This window comes from Hevea brasiliensis, chromosome 12 (assembly GCF_030052815.1).
Source record: "Hevea brasiliensis isolate MT/VB/25A 57/8 chromosome 12, ASM3005281v1, whole genome shotgun sequence".
Lineage (NCBI taxonomy): Eukaryota > Viridiplantae > Streptophyta > Magnoliopsida > Malpighiales > Euphorbiaceae > Hevea > Hevea brasiliensis.
The window spans coordinates 23,555,741-23,574,148 of NC_079504.1; the positions used below are offsets into that span (position 1 = coordinate 23,555,741).

The 18,408-nt window shown below is 33.5% G+C and overlaps 3 protein-coding genes and 1 non-coding gene across 6 annotated transcripts; 1 reads left to right on the forward strand and 3 right to left on the reverse strand.

Annotated features, from left to right (window-relative positions):
• Positions 1–253: 253 nt before the first annotated feature.
• On the reverse strand, positions 254–326 carry TRNAK-CUU (transfer RNA lysine (anticodon CUU)). The gene has a single exon. It is a non-coding gene; the product is annotated as a tRNA-Lys (tRNA).
• Positions 327–1,296: 970 nt separating this feature from the next.
• LOC110633777 (uncharacterized methyltransferase At1g78140, chloroplastic) lies at positions 1,297–6,081 on the forward strand. 2 transcript variants are annotated; one of them, XM_021782531.2, is made up of 8 exons: positions 1,297–1,536; positions 1,636–1,739; positions 1,897–2,034; positions 2,730–2,811; positions 3,310–3,476; positions 3,657–3,768; positions 4,838–4,945; positions 5,786–6,081. In XM_021782531.2, exons 1-8 carry the CDS (start codon positions 1,363–1,365, stop codon positions 5,921–5,923), a joined length of 1,023 nt encoding a protein of 340 aa, XP_021638223.2. In that variant the 5' UTR covers positions 1,297–1,362; the 3' UTR covers positions 5,924–6,081. The 2 variants fall into 2 exon arrangements, with proteins under 2 accessions (XP_021638223.2, XP_021638222.2); XM_021782530.2 differs by having other exon boundaries at positions 1,298–1,536; positions 3,283–3,476.
• A 70-nt stretch (positions 6,082–6,151) lies between these two features.
• On the reverse strand, positions 6,152–9,843 carry LOC110633772 (uncharacterized). Of its 2 annotated transcripts, none has more exons than XM_021782519.2 (3): positions 9,383–9,840; positions 7,349–8,100; positions 6,152–6,966 (listed from the first exon to the last, which is right to left on the reverse strand). In XM_021782519.2, exons 1-3 carry the CDS (start codon positions 9,668–9,670, stop codon positions 6,438–6,440), a joined length of 1,569 nt encoding a protein of 522 aa, XP_021638211.2. In that variant the 5' UTR covers positions 9,671–9,840; the 3' UTR covers positions 6,152–6,437. The 2 variants fall into 2 exon arrangements, with proteins under 2 accessions (XP_021638211.2, XP_021638212.2); XM_021782520.2 differs by having other exon boundaries at positions 6,782–6,952; positions 9,383–9,843.
• A 6,180-nt stretch (positions 9,844–16,023) lies between these two features.
• Positions 16,024–18,408, reverse strand: LOC110633781 (uncharacterized). Its single transcript, XM_021782538.2, has one exon. It carries the CDS (start codon positions 17,681–17,683, stop codon positions 16,364–16,366), a length of 1,320 nt encoding a protein of 439 aa, XP_021638230.2. The 5' UTR covers positions 17,684–18,408; the 3' UTR covers positions 16,024–16,363.

Genomic DNA, 18,408 nt, shown 5'->3' on the forward strand with positions numbered 1-18,408 from the left:
TTCATAATTTAGATGACATCAACGGTACTAATTACAAGTTAAGGAAATAGTGTCATTTTACTTAACATCAATATCATCAACCAACTATCAATTTAATTTTATGGACTTGTAATGAAACTTCAACATTTGTCATGTGCCTAGCCAATAAGATGTGTCGGCAATGGGATGATAATATTTAAATAAATTGGTTGCTTGAATCCAAATTAATATTATTTTAATGTACCCAATTCAATTATGAAAAACAAAACAAGAACGCCCACCGTGGGGCTCGAACCCACGACCACAAGGTTAAGAGCCTTGCGCTCTACCGACTGAGCTAGACGGGCTTGTTATTTAATTTTTTTTTTGTCTTTTAGATATATTAATATATAAATGTTTGTGCAATCCAAATTTATTTTTTAACTAATATTGATAATTAGAATATTTACCAGTCAATTTAAATATATAAAAATTAATTTATTTTATTCGTTCACAAATTCTCTCTTTTATTTATATTTTTATATATATCATAAATAAAATTAATGTATTGAAAAATAAATAGAAAAACAAAAAAATATAGGTGAACTAGGCACCGTCGAAATAAAGAGAAGTGACCAATAAAAATATATAAAAGAAAGCACAAAAAAATTCTTTGATTATATAGAATACAACTGGAATCATCCCAACAAAAATGATGAAGAGAAAAAAATATAAATTATTATGCAATTAAAATAATAAGTAAAAATTAAAAAAGTTAAAAATTAAAATATAATTTGCCTAATAAATTACAGATAAAATTTGATTTTTAATACTATAATTACTTAAAGATAATAATGAAAATTAGTAACAAAATTTAATGAAATTGCTATTTTTATAAATATATTATTTGAGTACAAATTAAAATATTATTATATTAATAATTTAATCTAAATTAAAATAGGATTGATATAAATTTAAATAGAAATATAATTAATATGGTTATTAAAGTATAATATAAAATTGTAATACAATTATAAAATATGAAAGAAGAAAGAAACATAAAAATATAATTAAATTAAATATAATGAAAAATAAAAAACGAAGAAGAAAAATAATCATACATTTTGATTTTAAGTATTTTTAAAATAAAAAAAAATTAAATATGTACTTTATTACTTTTTTAAATTTTTATACACACTCCAAAAATAAATGCTTTACAAGAAAAAAAAAAGGTAATTGCCTACCAAATTGGGCCAGAAAGGCCCAGAATAAACAGGCCCAATACTAGCTCAGATTCCAATTACCCGGCGAACACCGGGACAAAAGCAATGCATTTTTTAGGCATATAATAGAACACGTTGGTGTCCGAAATAAACCAACATTTTCTGCTCAGAGTGAGAAGCCATGGCCACCGCAATTATGACCGCTCTCGCCTCCGTGTTTCTTCCGACTCAATTCACCAATTCTAGGCGCTGCTTCTTCAACGCCTATTATACACCGCTTATCAAACAAAGGAGCTCGAGCTTCGCGTCAAAAATTCGTGCCTCATCTACTGCCTTCGTCGAAACCAAGCCGCTGGTTTGCTTTTTTCTTTTTCGCTTATCGGTTCGTCTGTTTGGTTGCTAATTGCAGCGAAGCTGAAATAATTAATCGCTTTTTGTATATGTTTTTGTTTAGGATCCTGTTGTGGTTGAAAAAGAGGTCAGTATCAGTAAGAACATTTTAGCTTGTCCCGTATGCTACGAGCCCTTGTCTTGGATAGGGGATCGCGTCTTGTCTGTGTAAGTTATATCACGTTAATTAAATACTGATTTTAGTGTAGCCGAGGTTGTGAGTTATTGAATTTGAGTGTCGGTTGGTGCCAAATAAAATAAAAAGAATACTGATTTTTTGTTGAGAATTATCTGGTTTTGATATATGGATTATTTTATTTTGCAGAGATTGTGCTGGGTCTAGTTTGCATTGTGGCTGTTGTAAGAAGACTTATTCTGGCAAGGAAACACATCTTGAATTGACTGTGGCTAGTGGGTCCAGTAAATTTGACGATTCTATGCCATTGGCTACTGAACTTTTCAGGTGTGGAAATACTATCCATTGGGATTCTGTTTTTGATGAGATAGCGTTCATACACCTACACATTCAGACTTGGGTGTGCATAGATTGGAATTGGCATATCCACTGTTTTTGGAACTGTGTAACTTGTCAAGTAAAAGAAACGGTTGAATTAATTAAGTAATCTGATTTCTGAGCTTAATGCAGAAGCCCAATAGTGTGATTAGAACTGTGATTTTGAGATGTGGGAACCTGAAGAATCCTGTGTTGGGTGTGTATAGTTAGTCAATCTGAACTACACAAGTGACTGTAGGAAATTTTAGTTGCAACTCCAGACTAGTTTTCTTGGATGAATGCAAATGTAGTTTGTGCAACCACGTGTGTGACAAGAGAACTAGGGACCTATTTCTGTGGTGCCATGTCTTGCTTGTTTGATCTTATGTGAGAAAATTAGCTTCGGTGCTGCATGCAGCATAGGTAGAGCATGAAACTTGGAATATTATGCTTTCTCTTGGCATATGAACAAATAGTATCTACTAAGGTATTTGGTGCTATGCAAGACCATCCTTAAGCTCCTGCTTTCTTTATGTCACTGCTAATTTTTTTTGTTTGTGCTATTGTGCTCAATCAATATAAAACTACTGAATACACCATCAAAGTTTTTTCCCTCTTCTTTCTAACATCTCCCTTATACGTATCTTAATAATTTCTTGAAGCAGGCTTCCACTGATATCATTTCTCTATGAGAGGGGTTGGCGTCAAAATTTCATATGGGGTGGTTTCCCTGGCCCAGAGAAAGAGGTGATGATAGGACAGTTTCTTTATTTGAAGTTACTTGGGCAATTTTTTTTCCCAGTCATAGAGTTCTTTTAATGATTGTCTTCTACAACCTTCACCCTGCGCAATTCTTTCTGGCAGTGAAAAGCATGCTGTCTCAACCTTATAAATATAATAATGTATATATTTATATGAATATTCTCTAGAAACAATAGTTTGTTTAAGCATCATAATACGCAATGGAGTTATCATCATTCATCTCAAGTTCCATTTTGTGGATTGGTTAAATGGCCTAACTGAGTGCACAGAAATGCAAAACAGACTCATTTTGCTTACACAATTAGCCTTGTAAAATGCTAACATATGTAAGATATATCTTGATAATAATTGATGCTGTTTGGTAAATTGAAGTGATATTAATTAGGTTCTGCTAGTTTTTTTTTTTTCCATTATTTTATGTTATTGCTGCTAAAGATACAGGGATTTGTAATGCAGTTTGAATTGATGAAGGATTACCTGCAGCCAGGTTTAGGTGGAAATATTATTGATGCTAGTTGTGGTAGTGGATTATTTTCAAGACTTTTTGCCAAGAGTGGTTTGTTTTCTCATGTTGTTGCCCTGGACTACTCAGAAAACATGCTACGGCAGTGCTATGAATTCATCATGCAGGAGGAAAACTTTCCCAGAGAGTACGAATCAATTCTTTTAATTTAAAGGCATTTTGTTTATTGGATGATATTTAACCAATCTCAATGGGTGGATGAAACTTATAAATTTTATTAGTTACAACATGTAAAAAAATCTTGACTTTTTTTTTATTATTTTTTTTAATTTATAATTTAAGGCTTTGTTTCTGATTGAGTATCTAGGAACCTAATATTGGTCAGAGCAGATATCTCTAGACTTCCTTTTCTTTCTGGCTCTGTTGATGCTGTCCATGCTGGTGCTGCTATACACTGTTGGCCTTCCCCATCAGCAGCTGTAAGCTTTTCTTTTACTTGGATATTTTAAGATAGTTGTTCTACTCACTTGAGTTCATTACTGGCACATCGGTAGCTGTTGTTTTGAAAGGCGTATAAGGTTCACACCTTAAGGAGAGCGAGGCAGGTAAGGAAAGCAAGAGGTTTACACCTCAAAAAGCATCAGGCATTTATTATGTTTGTGCTTCACAAATTTGATGTTCTAGATCATTATTTTATTTCCTTAATTATGAAAACTTGGAGTACCTATTCCATAGATTCATACTTCACCCTTCCGATATTGTTATATTTTTTCCCTTAATTATGAAAACTCAAAGTATTTATTCCATAAATTCTCTTAGCTTAGCCTTATTGCATGAAAACAGCTTTTTGAACTCCATTGAAAGCTTTGATAGACAAATCTCATTTGAGCTTTCTTGTTTTCTCTCTGTTGTTGGTATTATTTGCTTTATGAGTTTATGGTTTACATTTTAAAAATTCTGGTGTGATGAATAATCTTGGTTATACTTTATATATTTGACTTCTTTACAATATTTTCTCTTTCTTCCAGCATACTTTTATTTTCCCTTTATTTCGTTAGAGTTCACTTTTGTCTAGTTGCCATGCAAGCTTGGAAAGCTTGATTCTTTGACTCGATATTCTCTTCAAAAGTTGATAGATAATTGCAGCCAGCAAATTCTTTCTAAATCCTCTTCATGTTGCACATATGCATTTCTCCCCTGGATTAAATGGAGGCTTCCTCCTAATTTTTTTGTGGAGTGTTTTTCTGTCAGTATATCAGAAACATAAACCTAATAGAATTGAAATTCATTACACTCTCTGGTTCGCTTGCAATATTGGATTTCATATGTTAAGGGATATCATAAAGTACTCTGGAAAAAAGAGAAGAAAGGATATGACTCAGAAAACTGATAAACCCTTAAACACATGCAAGATATGAATTCAGTTTCTAGATTTTGAGATGAAGGATGTCTAACAGCAGCCTCCTGTATGCAACTGTGCTTTCCAAGATCCCAAGCCCTTGCTTAGCCAGTATAAGATCTCTTGATTTGTTATCTGCTGTTTTATAGGTAGCTGAAATTAGTCGAGTTCTGAAACCTGAAGGCGTTTTCGTTGCTACGACTTTCATACTTGATGGGCCTTTCAGTTTCTTCCCACTCTTGGGGCCTCTGCGCCAGGTATTTTTTTTCTTTTTTTCTTTTGGTTTTTTGTTTTTGTTTTGTTCGGAACTTGAATGGCTGCACTTCAAATATTTCCATTTAGCATTCACGTTTGGGAAAAAAAAAAAGGTCTAGTAAAATAATTAGAGTTTCAGTTAATGACATTGAAACAGATCAAACCTTTTCCATCAGCATCTCTTGTATTGAGATCATCATGGAATTTGCTAATTTTCTCTTGTGATAGGACTTTTATGTCCTAGCATGGTAAAACCAAAAAATAGGAGGAGATGATGATGAAAAGAAAAAGAGAGCTACTATGTGGCTGTTTTAATTAGGACTTGGTTCAATTTTTGATGTTGCTATTCAGAAGACTTCTTTTCAATATGTTCTTTCCCAAGGTTTTCAAGTGTTATTTTTATGTAACTTGAATTTTGGATATTTCTTCATGGACTCGAATTGTAATCCGATTTGAAAGCTTCGTGCTGCGATCCAATTGGGATAAAAAATGAGATCACTAGTGGGTTTTGGGCATGGGTTAGAATTGTGAGATATTCGAGAAACACACTGGAGTTGGGTTTGAGAGTTCCGAGTGATTGTATATTGCTTTTTTCATTATAGTGAAACTTTTTCTCTTATTTTGCCCATAGACGTAGATCTTACAGTCGAACCACGTAAATTCTAAATCTTGTGCTATTATTCTTCTTTTTTCTTATACTATGCGATTGTATGTATGCTTAAATTTGCGTGTCTGCTATAACATCAAGTTTATTCAACAAGCTTTGCTTGAAAGAATTTGATCCAACCATCAAGCTTTTACTGATTGTACGAGTAACAATGAATAATTGCGTATCATTCTAGAATATGGCACTAGCGGGCAATCATATCTTTTTACATGAACGTGAACTGGAAGATATCTGCAGAGCCTGCGGGCTAGTTGGATTTACAGCTATAAGGAATGGTCGATTTGTGATGTTTTCTGCTAGAAAACCCAGCTGAGCATTCAATTCCTTGGTGTTATCTGCCCCATCTCTCAAATTGCATCGGTCTGCAGAGACATATGTACATTTGATATCTGTTATAGTTTGCATCTCCTGTAAAAGTAGGTTATATTTATTGTGTATAGGGAAGGAGAATGAAGTATGCTTTTTCAAATATATCAGTGTAAAAGAATCTTTAACATTTTACAAAAAAAAAAAAAAATTTAAAAAGAACTGAAGACCTATATGGTATGCAATAAGCCGATCCCTACGGTAATTCTCATTGATCACACACCAATGAATAATTTATGGCCAAAACAAGAGAGTCGTAGATGGCTACTCTAATGAACCATAACTAAGAAAAATTCCCAACAATATCCAACCAAGAAATTTGTTGTTTCATAAGCCGAAATGCTTTATTAGGAAGTAGCCATTGTAGGTTAAGCCAGCTTCATCTTCTTTTAACTTTCACCAGCCATGGAGACTATTAATTAATTGCTTGTCTTCGTCATCTTTATCAAACTCAAATTGTGCTATTCACCTAAGTTAGAGAATGTTAGCTGGCGGTAAAGCACCATCTTCTCATCATCGGCATCTAGATCAAGACCATCCTCCCCCTCGTAATTCATTTCGATAACACTTCTGTCTTTAACAGATGGTTCTTCAGCTTCAAATAACTGAACTTGGGAGTATTCTCCACTTCTAGGTGAATCATCTAACATCAACTGTTCCATCTCTGACTCTATCAATGCTTGCATCTGAGCCCGCTCTCTGTCTCTTGGGTAGGTACAATAGAGGAAAGAATAAATGAAACAACACAGGGCCATTGGTATTCCTATTGCTGTATACAAAGCTTTGGCTAATGATGCAGCATTTCTTCTATCTGTAGCAATCTCTTCATATTCAGTAGATCCATTAGGAATGGGTTTATAACCATAAACATGTTGAGCTAGTATTCCAACTATTGGAGGAGCAAATGATGACAGTATGGACTCGAATGATCGATCCAAAGCATAGACGCTTGTCCGGGATCTCTCAGGAACTATTTCTGCAAAAATTGGACTGCAGACCATAATAATTACCATTAAGCAATCTCAATAATGTTCGGTGCTATATTCATGCATATGAAACTACAGAGTTTTGGCTCTACAAGTGACCTAGTTCCCACATCTTCTATGCTCTATTTTACACAATGAACTTGCTTGTGTATCAAATGCTTTTGCTTTCAATTGAGTGCTTTCATTCCTATGGCTATGAGGTATCCAAAAGCTCTATGGTGCTTTTTTTTAAGGAAAAAAAAAAAAATAACAGAAGCCTTATGAGTTTACTGGATATACATATATTGATGTTTTGTATACCTAAATGAGATTATAACAAAACAAAATGAAAAAAGACATCGAAATTAAGGAAGAAAGAAGGGAAGAAATAAGACAAGAGTCTGTACTTGTTTGTAGCTGGAGCATTCCAAGTGATGCACAACCCCATAATGACCAAAACAAATCCGTGTGCGATTGCTGTTGATGGATCATCAGGTAAAGCCAACAGAAGCAATGCTGCTAGAGGGATTGCTGATGCAGAGCTTATCTGTGCTAGAATTATTCTTCCAGAGTTTGGGAAACGTGTGGAAAGGATATCTCCCATTTTGCCTCCAAAAAGGCCCCCAAAGGAACCAGCAATTACAAACGATGCTAAGAGAAATGCAGTTTTCTCATGGGAGAAGCCAATAAGCTCTAACCACATTGCTGAAAACGTCATAGCTGACCAAGGGAATGAACCAGTAATTCCCTGAGCCACAATTATCTGGAAAGATGAAATTTTTATAACTGATTTGGCTTCTTGAAACAGATCCTTCACTTCTGACCAAAAGGATTTACTTGCATCTTGATTCCTAGCTTTCACATTATCATCTGAAAAGTGTGGATCACGGGCAAAAAGGTAGACTAATACTCCTACTACAATACTAATTATTCCAACAAGATGGAATGAAAGCCTCCATCCAGGGATTCCCATAAATGTTATTGGAGCTATCAATAGTGAACAGAGTCCCCCAATAACCGAACCAAGGTTGGCTGTTAGTTGTAGCCATCCAAAGGCTGTGCCACGGTTGCTATCATTGGTTGAATCAGCTACAAGGGACTGGATAGCAGGTGCAACTATAGCAAGCCCAATGCCATTCAAAGCTCTCGATACAGCCACCTGTTTGAGAAAAGCTGAATGACTTGAAAAGCAATAATATCAGTTGCTATGCTACGGATTATGGTTCTTAGGTTGCACATCATAGAATGTCTTATGATTGTTACCAAAAATCACATAATAAAATCTCACGCGTAAAGTGAAACGTACTTATTTTTAACTATTTTCTTTATGTTCGATATGAGGCAGTTGAAACTTTATGCACAATTTAAATTGACAAGGAGCACTTGGAACCAGATGAAAGTGAATTATTTGAGTTAAACTAAATTTGAAGTGAGCATGCAACAATTTAATCTTCTGTAACATATGATGGATGAACCCACTCCATACAGAGAAGCTCACTTATCAACTTCAGTGGCATCTAAATAGAATCATTCCATTTTTTAACCTGTTCAAATCCTCAGAGAACTTCACCATTCATAAAATCAAGGCCTCTCATTAAATTACACAGATCTCATTCTTCTCATCTTAGCAGGCTATCATTTTCAAGTGACAAACGAAAAGTTTTTCATTGCTTATAAATTTATATAAAACACTTCCTCTGAGTCCAGGCATTTAAGCCACGCTCCAAATCCCTGTTAAATTTGAGGTTTGCTCAAGTTTCTCTCATTCCCTCGTTAGGTATTATAAATCAATCAGATTCAGCATTGAATCAGAAGCCAAAGATAAATTTGAATTCTATATATTTCAGCAATTCATTCACAGCATTACTAGTGATTAAATTTCCATATTAAAAATCCACACTTCCCCCAATGTCAAGACAATAAAGCTGTTAAGTCTTTGTCATATGAATCTCAGTCACGAATAAAGAATGAAACCAAACTTAGAAGGAATATCCTCGCATTATTCTATTCTGTGCAATACAATTGATGACAGATAACCCTTTATAATTTTCTTTCCCAGCATTCTACTGTAAAATCAAGAACAGCCTTCCGTAATTACGATTCAAGAATCAGTAATTACCACAATCAGCAATCCAAAGGCCAATTAACAACTCCACAGATCATTATTCAATTTCATGTTTAAAGATGATAATGAATTAAATTTGTTGTAATCAGATGTATATAATAGTAATTAGGTGCTCAACCAAACCCAATTCGACTAAACCAAACCCAATTCGACTAATCCCAACTATTAGACTTGGTTTGACTCTCTCATTTATGTTAGACAATCAATTAAAGAAACACAAAATTACATCGCCTAAACATCCAATTTCCTTCTTTTTTGTTCAATTTTCACAAAGACCCACACACACAAGAAAGAAAGAAGGATATGAGTTTTATACCTGAAAGAAAGTGGAAGAGAAGGCAACGAGGAAAGTAGCAGCAGCCCAGAGAAAGGCACCAAGAGCTATAACATGGGCTCGATTATGCCTGACGGCTAAATATGCAGCTATGGGATAGCAAGAGGACTGCACTATAGACCTAAACAAAGTCAAGGACCCAAGTCCAGTAGGATCCGTGTGAAGGGCAGCACCAACTTCTTTATACACTCCAGGAAGCAAAGACTCGTCTGCTCTCTCCATGATCCCAGCTAGATTCACCAGCACCAAAGTCACAGCCTCTCGCTTCATTTTCTCTGTCTACGCTTTTCCTTTTCTTGTTCTTGAAGGTCCTTATCGTTGATGCGAATGAATTAGCATGGATCTTCTCTTGTCTTGTGGATGAAGAATATTAGCAGACAAGTGGGCTTGTTTTGGGGGATGGGACTTTGAATAGTATGCAGTTGAGTTTGTCAGCATGGAAAAACTATTTGTGTGGAGTTCAATTTTATACATTGAATATTTATTAATATCTGATTTTTTTTATTTAAATAATTAATTGAATATAAATTATAAAAATTTTATAATATTTATTAAAATTTAAAATATAATTATATAAAATAATATATTTAATATTTAAATATATAAAATTAAATGAACTTAAATGATAAAAACAATAATAATTAAATTTAAAATAAATATAATTAATTTAAAATTATTTTCATTAAATTATTTTGTGAGGTTTGTATTGTATCTTCTTGGAAAAGTGGATCAAACAACAAACACAGAGGGCTACTTTTTGCAACCCATTTGATGAACGAAGCCCATGAACTTGGTTGGGTCAAGAACCCAAGATCGCTTACATGTATGGGCCACATGCCCATGCTACTACGCTCATGTAAGTGAAATAAGCGTTTTCAAAGCTCTGTCATTATAATTGAAACTATTATTAATTTTTTTATTATATTAATTCGACAATATTAGAAATTAATTTAATATTAAATTTATAAATATTAAAGTAATATTATTTTTTTTGTATACAGAGACCCTTATGAAGACGATTTTAATATTACAAATTAAAGCTGATTGATTTGAAGTATTACTTTTAATATATTAAATAATTTAATTTTTTAATATTACAAATTAAATTGCTTTCCACTCAAGTTCCCTCTCGTGCTCCGCCTCGAGAATTCAGCTCTACACGCTCTCTGCAACATCCTAGATTATGTTAATGTCCCACATCAATTGGGCGTTACGGAAAAATGTTTAATATTTAATTTCAACAATTCTTCTCCGACATATCAACCAATTTTATACTTATCCTCTTTGATCCTATTAAAATGAATTTTGGTGATATATAATTAAATTTAACATGAATTTAAATGTAAAAAATAATCTCTTTATTATGTTTGAATTTTGTGTTTGGTGGTGTTGTGTTTGTTTAATTTAAATACTTTTAGAGACAACACCATAAAGATTTAATTATAATTTAAATTTATTAATATAGATAATTAATTAAATATATTATAATTTATAAATTCTTTTATATACGTTATTTAAATTAATAAATTCTAAAAATTATTTAAAATAAATTAAAATTTTAAATTATAAATTATTAGTAAAAATATATTATTAAATTATTAATTAAAATATATAAAATTAAATGAATTGATTGTTATTTAAATAATTGTAGTTAACTTTTGAATAATTTTAAATAATTTAAAATAAATTTAAATACTAAAAATATTAATTAAATCGGGTGATTTCCACCGTTAACCTGGACACCCGACTTGGCAATTTGGACCCCACCTTTACCACATTTTTTTTTTCCGTCGAAGACCTTTACCACATGAATATGGCTTTGTCAGCCACAAACGTCTCTTCTTCGTCCTTGATTCTCGCCCCCTACGGTTCAACACGTGTCTCGGCGCTTTTGAAAGCATGAACTGGCACTGACGTCGTTTTTTGCGTCACATTGCCGTGAGGAAACACCCTGTTTCTCTAGTTTCTACTGCCGCCACCCACCACTGCCTAGGATTCAGCCCAATTCCAGGCCCTCACTTTTTCCTTTTATCTTTCGCTCTCAATAATAAGGAACATTCAACACCTTTAAAAAAAAATAAAAAATAAAAATTGTGATTAAATATTCTTAAAATTAAAACTTCTAAATCTATTTAATTAATTAATTAAATTTATATTTATTTATATAAATATAAAAATGATTAAAAAAAATTATAAATTTATTTAGAATTATATTATCGTAGATAATTTTATTTATTTTAACATGTATATAGGTGCAATGTCATAAATTTATATTCCACGTGAAACATAAATGTAAATGAAAGGTTCAAATATTTGCAATGCATATAGGTCGTGACAGGAAATGATACGGTAAGGGATTTGATTCTAATTCTTGTCGTATAATATTTATTCTGAGAAGGGTAAAAGAAGGTGGTGATTGGTGAAGTTTAACCCCACAGGCCACAGCGGGTTAAATTTATTAAAATTATTAAAATTTTCTTTTATTTAGCTTTAATTAGAATATAAATTTAAAATTTAATAATTTTAATATTATTAAGTTAAAATTCATTCATTATTAAAATCTCATGTAGCATCACAATTGTGAATTGTTAGTGGCAGCTGCGCACATATTTATCTTCTGATTCTAAGGTAAAAGAAATTAAAATGAAAAAAATGTGTAAGTGGGGAACATGTGGGGATCACGAAAATAACTTAAGACCTGCTGAGGCAGACAAATTTCACGTCTCCACTAATTTTTTTTTTAATTTTTTTAAAATTAATTAAAAATACACGTATACACACAGAACAAAAAATATAGAACAGAGAGATAATGGGCATGTATAGTCTTTGAATTGGCATGTAAAATGCCAAAGATAATTATCTCTCCCTGAGCATACTAATTATTACTTGTATATAATTACATGTAGTGTATGAGGTACAAGAAAAATTTTATTTTAGATATATCGGAGAAATAATTGAATAATGGAGTATTTGAAAAATTGTTTGTATTAGAGTGTATTGGGGAGAAATTTGAAGTTTCGATGAAGCAGTTGGGTCAAGTAGCTTAGGTGGTACATGGAATGGAAGAACTACGTACATCCCAACAAGACTTTTAATTTGTTGAGTTGAATATGGAAGCAAAGACCAGTACAAACTACAATTTAAGGTTTTAACCGGATATAGTTTGATGACGGAGCCTAGCATGGTTTGGTTTAATATTAAAGCCATATCACTCATCTTAGTGTGAATTTTTACTCTATCAATCTCTTAAAAGAAAATTTTAATTAAAAATATGCACAATTGAGAAAGTATTAAATTGTAGTCTCTTTCTTTTAGAAAATATACAATAAATTTTGTTTAAAATAATATAATTTAATTTTTATTAATGTTAAACCAATTTTTTTTTAAATTTAATTTGAGCAATTTACAGTTGAATCAAAATTCAAATTGATTCAAATCCTGAATCAGCTCTAGTTCGGAGTTATAAGATGAGACCGAACAAAAACTACTAAAACCAAAATTATTGGAAATCGAGATTCAACAGTCCGATTCAAATATGTTCCAATCATGATTCGAAATCAAACCATATAGCCAGGTATAGGGCTACCTAACTGCACTGAGTATAGAGAAATGAGTGACTAGGAATAGGATACCAATTGCCATTTGCCAAACCTCTTCTCCAAATCAAGCATTGTACATAGAATTGATATTAGCCTCTTTTCTTTTTATAAGATGAACGTTCTTGATTTTTATTTTTTAAGTTAAAAAAAATAAAAAAAAAATTCATTTTAAAGATGAAAATTAATTAGAAAAAATTAATTGAATTAAACTCTTGAAAATTCTAATTTCAAATAAAGAGGTGAAGAATTTTCAATGTACTAATGAAAAATTAAAAACAATTATAAAGCACGTTATTTGAGAAGGCCACGAAATTAATGGTCTAATTTTGCAGCACAAGTCTAAATTAAGGCAGGACTTGAAAGGGGTAGTAGAGTGTTCAAAGACTCGCATGCGTCATATTGGAATACACTTTCATCATTGCTTACGTATACAATAGCCTTAAATAAATAAATAAATTAAAATGGGTTCCCACCAAAAGCTTAGCATAGACTTGAAATGGATTATCTATTTAATCATAATAAATGAATGATGATTAATTGGAACCCATAAGGTTAAATAGGCATTGTCATAGGTGTCTCTCTCTAATTATGTTTGCTTTCAAACTTGGTTAGGAAAATTAGTATTATGAAATAAAGACATGAGAGGAGAGAGGGCTTTCCAACTTCCCAATTCAGAAAGTTACAATCAAAGATTGGTGAGATTAAATATTGATATATGCCCGAGCCTAACATTGATTTGTCCCATATATAGCAAATGGGGAGATAATGAATAGTAAAGAATGAAAAGGTATACAACTTTTGGGTTTGGATCATAGGGGAGAGAGAGAGAGAGAGAGGATGCACTTGCACTATCTTTTTCAGAACATAGAGTGTGTACAGTCTCTCTCACATGACCCTGAAGGACTGAAGAAGGCAGCAGAGACAAGTGAAGTGAAGTGAGTGAGAGATAGGCAGATGGATGGATGGATGGATGTATAGGTAGAGAGAAACAATCATCATTGCAAAAAACCAGGTTATTCTCTGGCATGGGCCACCATGATTCCAAAAGAGAATGTGTCACATGTCACCACAACCCAACCCCCCCTCTCAAAAATATGTCCTTATCTTCCAATTTGCTTTGCCTAATAATCATCATTTCTCTACTTAATTTGTTTCCCCAAAATTCTATCATTATAGTGTTCTTAATTTTTTTTTTTAAATTTATCTTTCCTTTTGATCATACCATTGATCCCTAATTCTCATGCTTAATCATTCCTCTTGCTATCAAAATGATTCACAAAAGATTATATTATATATGCTCATCACAATCTCTATCTCTTTCCTTTCCCCTCCTCCCCCAACGCCCTTCTGCTATTCATGTCCATAATTATTTGATCATACTTTCATTATTTCAACTGTATATTCGAATCCATGAGATCTCTTTTCTGGGCTCCAAGATCTACCATGTGAAGGAAATCTATGACTGCCAATCACAAATTTTCATGTAATAATCATCATTGACTTTTTGCTTAAATTATCCTATTATTTTGTCATCAATTAGAGACATTAATCCCATTTACATGAGTGCATATCTCCTCAAAACCCTCTTAAAAATTAGATCACGGGCATTATTATAAGATACGCTTAGCCCACTTCCCACGTGATTTTCCTAATTCATTCCATATTTTCCAGTTGCTTCAAGATAGATGAATTGAATGAATTTTTATTTAATAATATTAATTTTTTTTAAATTATAAATTTTTAATTTTAAACTTTTCATCAGAATTCAAATATTAAAAAAAAATATTATACAAATATTTATTTTTTAAAATAAGAATATTGAAAGAGTGATAACACAATACGTCATTTATAAACTAAATCAATTAAATCATTTCACATCACTTATGTTTATTTATAATTATTTTACTATAAAATAATTTTCTGAGTCTATATATATGCTGAATCCACCACACATGAGACAGACACGTAGTATACATCCTTATCTAATCTCAACTAACCAAAATGGCTTGTGTGGATCACGAGTTCATCATATTTTAACGATTCCATTAGAATATATGAGCATAGTGCACATTATTATTATTATTATTATTATTATTATTATTATTATTTTCTCTTGGGATTGTATCTATTTGTTAATATGTAAACATACTTAATTTGGACTATTAATTTGATTTATTTAACAACTGAGAGTGCCGTGGAACATGATTCAGCTGGATGGTGGAATCACCTTAGGAAAATGAGTTTTTGTCTTCGAATGATAATGAGATTGGTCTGAACCTAGGTGAGCAAGGAAGAACATATGCACATGTTTTCCTAAAACTTTTATATTCAAATATTAAATTCTCCAAGTGAAATACAACACCTTTGACTCTTAATTATATTTAATATATATACCCTGCTTTCTTAGTGGGCATCTCTCAACAAAAATAAAATTAATTGGAATTAAAGAATCATATATAATCAAAGATTAGGAAACAATAATGGGGACGGACATTTTTAACATGTAGTTTATGATTGCGGCAGGTGAGGATTCCCTTAATCTTAGCCACCAATCACTCTAGTCTTATTATATATCATCTCTTACGAAAAAGCAAAAACATAGGCATGCCATTGCCATTAAGATCAAGAACCATGAAATTAGATAATATATAAGAAAGATTTTGCAATGAAGACCATGACAAGGTGAAAAAAAGATAATGTTCTTTTGGCTTTTAACCCCACAGTTGTCAATTTTAGGATATATGGATTTAGTGTTCAAGAAAAACAAGAACTGGACCACCCATTAATTAGCAGCAAATCATTCCAAGAAGCTGACAAGATATTTATTTACACAGCACCGACCTCTCTCTTTTTTTTCTTCTTCTTCTGGGTATATGCATGGTGCGAGAAAGAAAACTTTGCATATTTAGGTTAGGTTATATTAATTAGCTTTCTGCGTTCTAGCAGTGAGTGAACAGGCCATTGAAACCCAACAACTAAAGTTTCTCAAACTGAACAAAGAAAAGTAACAGTTACAAAAAAAAATTATAATAATGATGTGTAATGCCAATTATAAAGAAGAAAGGAGATATCTACACATGTCTCATAATTTGGTACTAAAATTCTTGTTTATTTTTATAAGAAAGAAGGAAAGAAAGAAAGAAGGAACGAAATAGATGATATATGATGGTGCTGTAATTTAAGCCAAAGGAGTGGTGAGCCTCAGGTTAAAAAGCACAATCTTAGCCTCATCATGATCAGGATGACCATGATCGCCAGCAACACACTACTGTTTTGATCATGGTTAATTAGTTGCAGCAAAAACCTTCCTGATCAATAGTCTACTTCCTCTTTTTGGACTCCCTGAAACTAGCCACTTAGTTTCCTATTCTGAAGGGCAAATCCATGAATCCACCGTACCTTCACCTCTTGGAGGAACATTCTCCAAACCTTTGTCATGGTGAAAATCCGATGAAGGAGTTGAGTAGTTCAACTTACAGTTGTCAAAACACCTCAAGTGATCTTGATTCCCACTGTTGTTTGATCGTACCCCATCATTTCTCAGTCGCATCCCTTCTGCTGTTTCGTGACTTGGCAGTCCACTCAGGTTTACATTAATTTGTCCATGGCTCATACCCAGTTCCTCGAGCGAAAGTAAGGGCATGCTCGCTTGAGACTTTGCACCCAAACCAGGGATATTAAGTGAGGGGTGAAGATTAGGAGGCTGTAAAAGTGATTGAAACGAGAGCATTTGGTTTTGCACGTTTAACATATTTTGAGGTTGTTTGGAGAGGCCTAGATCAGAAGGCAGTTGATAGTTAATAGAACTAGCTGGATTGAAAGTACTATTTGTGGCTGGAATGGATAAGGTCATTGTATTGTTATTATTGGTAGTGGTAGCAGCATTAGTAGCATCAACCATAGTATTGTTCAACAATGAAGAGGAAGAAGAAGAAGATGATGATGATGAGGAGGAGGTGAATAAAAATGGAGATTGTTGATGAACCTTCTGAGCCGAGGGACGTAAAGGGTAAAGTGATGAGCCCATTGTTTCCAAATGGCCAGACCTCATACTCGACCCAACTATGCCAAAAAGATCGAGCCTGCGAGAGTACGGCGAGCCTGAAAATGGTGGTGCTGGGATCCCAGTGAACTCTTGCACCATTGCTCGAAAATTGGACGTGTCCGTGGTGAGAACCGTAGTGGGTGCCCTTCTGGATGCCCTTGTTCGCTTCTTGGGATTTCGGGCAACTACATGTGTTGGATCAGAAGGAGAAGAAGAGCGAGCTCCATTGTCTTGTACGGCTCGCAATTGCATAGATGGAAGCGGAGCTTGATTTGATCCTTGAGCCCCCAAGATTGATTGGCTTGATGATGCTGAGGAACCTAGAAGGTTGCTATTGTGGTCAGTGCAATCCGGGTCAGATCTTAGGCCCCGTGGCCGGACCACGTCGAGATTTAGTAGTGGAGTACTGGGATTTGGGTTTGCTGGCGACTGAGAGAAAGCATGGAAAAGATTTGGTGAAGGATCAAACAAAGTGGGTTGTTGGTGGTGATTGAAAAGGGAAGGCTGGTGTTGGGGGTTTGCAGATAAAGGACCGAAGTGGCTAGAAGGATTCAAGAAAGCTGGGAGTGACTCGGGCCTTGAATCATACTCTTCACCACCACTTGATGATTGCATACTACCACTACTACCAGAATCCATAACTTACATGAAAAAGAAAATTAGTTTTTGATGGTGGAACCTGAAAAGGAGATGGTGATAGTTGCCAAGTTGCACAGACGTAAAAGATAATTCGAAAGAGCAATTATGGGGACGCTGCAGAAGAACCCATCAATAAGTAAATGAAGGCTGAAGAATTAGTCTTGCATATGTCTTCTAAATCAGCTTTAAAGAAAGTTCCCATATCTTTTAAAGCCTGATCTGAACGTGAGACAATCTCTTACTTGCCTTGCACTATCAACAAAAGTTTCTGTGAAAAGAAAAGAAAATTTGCGCACAGATCTTGATTATGATGTCTAGAAAGAAAAACAGAAAACCAAACAAAAGCAGGTTGAACCGTAAAAGGCTAAGGGCATATGTGAGATGTGAGCCCCTTCTCTCTCTGTGTCTATCTTCTTCTTCCTTTAGAGCCAGTGTATGGCTTCGATTAGGGTTTTTGAGGAAAGAAAAAGAGAAATGAAAGAAGAAGGTAGGTTATTTAAGCTTTTAGCTGCAAAAGAGAAGACTGAAAAAATATTTCCACTGAGAAGATCCTCTAGATAGAGTGCAGGATGGGGTCTCCATTGGAGTAGAGAGTTTGCGGTGGCTGGCAACGGGTCAAACTCAAAGTGAATGAGAGAGAGAGAGAGATGAGGGGGGTTGGATGATAGGTTATGAATGTGAAAGGAAGAAAATGATGTAAAACTAAAGTTTGGAAATACAGGAAA

Excerpts from the sequence above, each read along its gene's own strand:
- LOC110633772 (XM_021782519.2), bottom strand. The coding sequence starts at position 9,670 with ATGAAGCGAGAGGCTGTGACTTTGGTGCTGGTGAATCTAGCTGGGATC. Across the intron at positions 8,101-9,382 it reads TCTCTTCCACTTTCTTTCAG|GTGGCTGTATCGAGAGCTTT; the intron begins GTATAAAACTCA and ends TTTCTCAAACAG. Across the intron at positions 6,967-7,348 it reads AATGCTCCAGCTACAAACAA|TCCAATTTTTGCAGAAATAG; the intron begins GTACAGACTCTT and ends TATGGTCTGCAG.
- LOC110633777 (XM_021782530.2), top strand. The coding sequence starts at position 1,363 with ATGGCCACCGCAATTATGACCGCTCTCGCCTCCGTGTTTCTTCCGACT. Across the intron at positions 2,035-2,729 it reads TTGGCTACTGAACTTTTCAG|GCTTCCACTGATATCATTTC; the intron begins GTGTGGAAATAC and ends TTCTTGAAGCAG. Across the intron at positions 2,812-3,282 it reads TCCCTGGCCCAGAGAAAGAG|TTTGAATTGATGAAGGATTA; the intron begins GTGATGATAGGA and ends TTTGTAATGCAG.
- LOC110633781 (XM_021782538.2), bottom strand. The coding sequence starts at position 17,683 with ATGGATTCTGGTAGTAGTGGTAGTATGCAATCATCAAGTGGTGGTGAA.